At 35.7% G+C, this 2,816-nt stretch overlaps 1 protein-coding gene across 1 annotated transcript; it reads right to left on the bottom strand.

The window, feature by feature from the left end:
* Nucleotides 1–1,512: 1,512 nt before the first annotated feature.
* On the bottom strand, nucleotides 1,513–2,571 carry LOC123662719. The gene has a single exon (XM_045597522.1). The coding sequence runs from the start codon at nucleotides 2,569–2,571 to the stop codon at nucleotides 1,513–1,515; it is 1,059 nt and encodes a 352-aa protein (XP_045453478.1).
* Between the last annotated feature and the right edge of the window lie 245 nt (nucleotides 2,572–2,816).

Below are 2,816 nucleotides of genomic sequence, written 5' to 3' on the forward strand. Positions count from 1 at the left end.
TTGCTAACTCATCAGCACATTCTTTCACAAAGATTGGCGGAACATTATCCGATCCCGGTCCCTTAGATATATCAAGACTTTTAAGAGATTTAACTACAGTTTGTCGGTCAATGGCTATACTGGAAATTGAATCAAAGTGATTCGATAACAATTTAGAAAACAAGGAAGATGAACCCTGGGATTGACTAGATGGATTATATACAGAAGAAAAGTAGCTACCAAACATGTTACAAATATCACGTCCATTGCTTGCCACATCATCGCCATGCATAAGTAATGCAGGATAAGTACTCTTGCCATTTCGCTTTGATTTCAAAAAAGACCAAAAAATTTTGGGATTTATTTTAATTTTGCTTTCAATGTTATTTATATAGTACTTATAGTTTTTTTTAGCTAGGATTTCAAAACGCTTATTACATAACTGCATTGAAATCTTATCTAATGGATTTTTATACATTTTATATCTTTTTCTATATTTATCTCTTTCCCGTTGTAATCTTAATAGTTTGTGATCAAACCAAGGCGGTCTAAAACCTTTTCTTATCACAATAGGTGGTACATACTTATCTATAACGTGATCAAGAATATCATAGAATGTATTTAACATTATATTGGGATCAGTGACTCCTCGATAAAGGTCACTCCAATCGGTATTGCTAAGATACTTTTTAATAGCAGGATAATCTGCCTTCTTGAAGTTTTGTCTTATAGAATTATTCGATTTTAATTTATTTTCTTGTGTATATTCTAGAATGATTTCAAGAGGAGGATGATAGGAATCGATTTTGCAAAGACCAGCTAGAGCTTCAGTTACTTTACACACAGATAAATCAGTAAGGACCAAGTCAAGAATCCTACCCATGCCATTAAATATATTATTACACTGGCTTAAGTTGTTCAAATGCGCAAAATCAATGAGTTTCTGACATATCACAGAATGAGAGCTCGCACAAGAATTAGCTCTGCCAGTAACGATATTCCAATCAATTTGGCCTAAATTAAAATCACCGATAAGAATAGTTCGAAACTCATTGATCTTATCAACCAAAGAATTAAAATTGTTGATGAATTGATCAATAATTATGTTTTGAACAGGTGGCGGTAAATATATTGCACATAAAGCTATTTTAAAGTTGTGTTTGACTTGGATTGTAACCCATAAATCCTCGCAATTACTCTCCCATTTGGACATCCTATTGGCAATAAACTTCTTTGCAACAGCGATCAATACACCACCACCATCTTTATGATTGTGGTATGCTGAAGTTACTCGGTCTCTACGAAAAACATTATAGTTACTATCAAATAGTTCCCTATCGAAGACGTTACTATTCAACCAAGTCTCTGATAAAACTAGTGCATCATAGTTTGTACAAGCCAAATTACAAACAAAATCATGAGTTTTAGACCTCAAACCGCGAACGTTCTGGTAAAAAATATGAAAGGTAGCGAATTTCAAAATAACACTAGCAAACATGCAAAAATACATTAAAGCGGTAACCTAACTTAAGTCTAGTTTATTTTGCTAAGTGAGTCCATATCTCTGATAATACGATATTCAGAATCATCAGTTTTCCTCATATAAATACGGCCTCCTCTAATCCAGACGTGTTTGTAGCCCATTTCCTTTGCTTTTATGCGCGTTGCCGCATGTAAAGACTTATTTGTAGGGCTCAGATGTTCAGTGACAAAAATAGGTGATTTCTCACCAGCGAGACCAAGATGGTGAGTGTTAAGTTTATCGTTGAAATTTTTCTTTTTATTAAAGTTAATACAAGCGGCCAAAAAAGTATCGCGTAGTCTTTGAGTGTTGAACTGGACCACGATAGATTTAGGACGATTATTATTTCCATTAAACTTCATAACACGCGTGCAATTCAAAACGTTTTCTTCATTTATATCACAATCTATAGTCTTACCAAGATGCTTCACTAGACTCATTAAATTCTCATCCTTTCTCTGTGGCACGCACTGTAGTTCGATATTGTTAGCACGAGCGTTTTGTTCCAGAGTGTTAATTCTCACTGACATGTCCCTAATCACGGTAGACATCTTGATATTATCATCAGTCAACTCCCTTATCCTTTGTTTCGCTTCCGAATGTTCTTTTAAAATGTCATCATATTGTGCACTCATATGAATAACGGAATCTTTTAGCTGTTCGATTTCAGTTCGGACTGAATTTATTTCCTTGTTTAAGAGACCGCGCATAGTCGAAGTTATTTTCTCCAATAGAGTATTAGACTGAGCATCGATAGCTTCATTAATTATTGCGCGTATTCCTTTTTCAGTTAATGCGGACGATTCAGAACCAGGTGGGGATTGTAACGCTTGTCTCTTATTGGAGCGCACAGTAACATTTGTATTAAAGCGGACGGGTGTATTATCATTATTTAGTCTTTTGGACGGTGTTAGGGCACAGAAGGGGCAGATCCAAGACGACTTTTCAAATGATGCTTCAAGAGATAGGCAGTCATGGTGAAAAGCTTTCATACATACTCCGCATTGAAGATATTTTTCATTTTGGTCTCCAGTTGTACAACATCCCCAGGCAAGATTTGATTGAGCCATATTTCCAAGCAATTTTAATATATTATATTGAAGTCGTACACTAATAAAGTTTACCGTACAAATTGATCATTTAAAAGACAGGGGCACAGTAATAAATGCTCACGACTCCGTACTGCATCAAAACTACACGGCCAAAAGGTCGTAAGCGCTGAGCGAAACGCGTCGCTTACGCGATCGGTCGCGATTCGAGCCACAGGTAGAACGACGGTATATCTAAAATAATTCTTCCGTTTGTGCTATATTAA

The sequence above is a fragment of the Melitaea cinxia genome, chromosome 19, assembly GCF_905220565.1.
Source record: "Melitaea cinxia chromosome 19, ilMelCinx1.1, whole genome shotgun sequence".
Classification (NCBI taxonomy): domain Eukaryota; kingdom Metazoa; phylum Arthropoda; class Insecta; order Lepidoptera; family Nymphalidae; genus Melitaea; species Melitaea cinxia.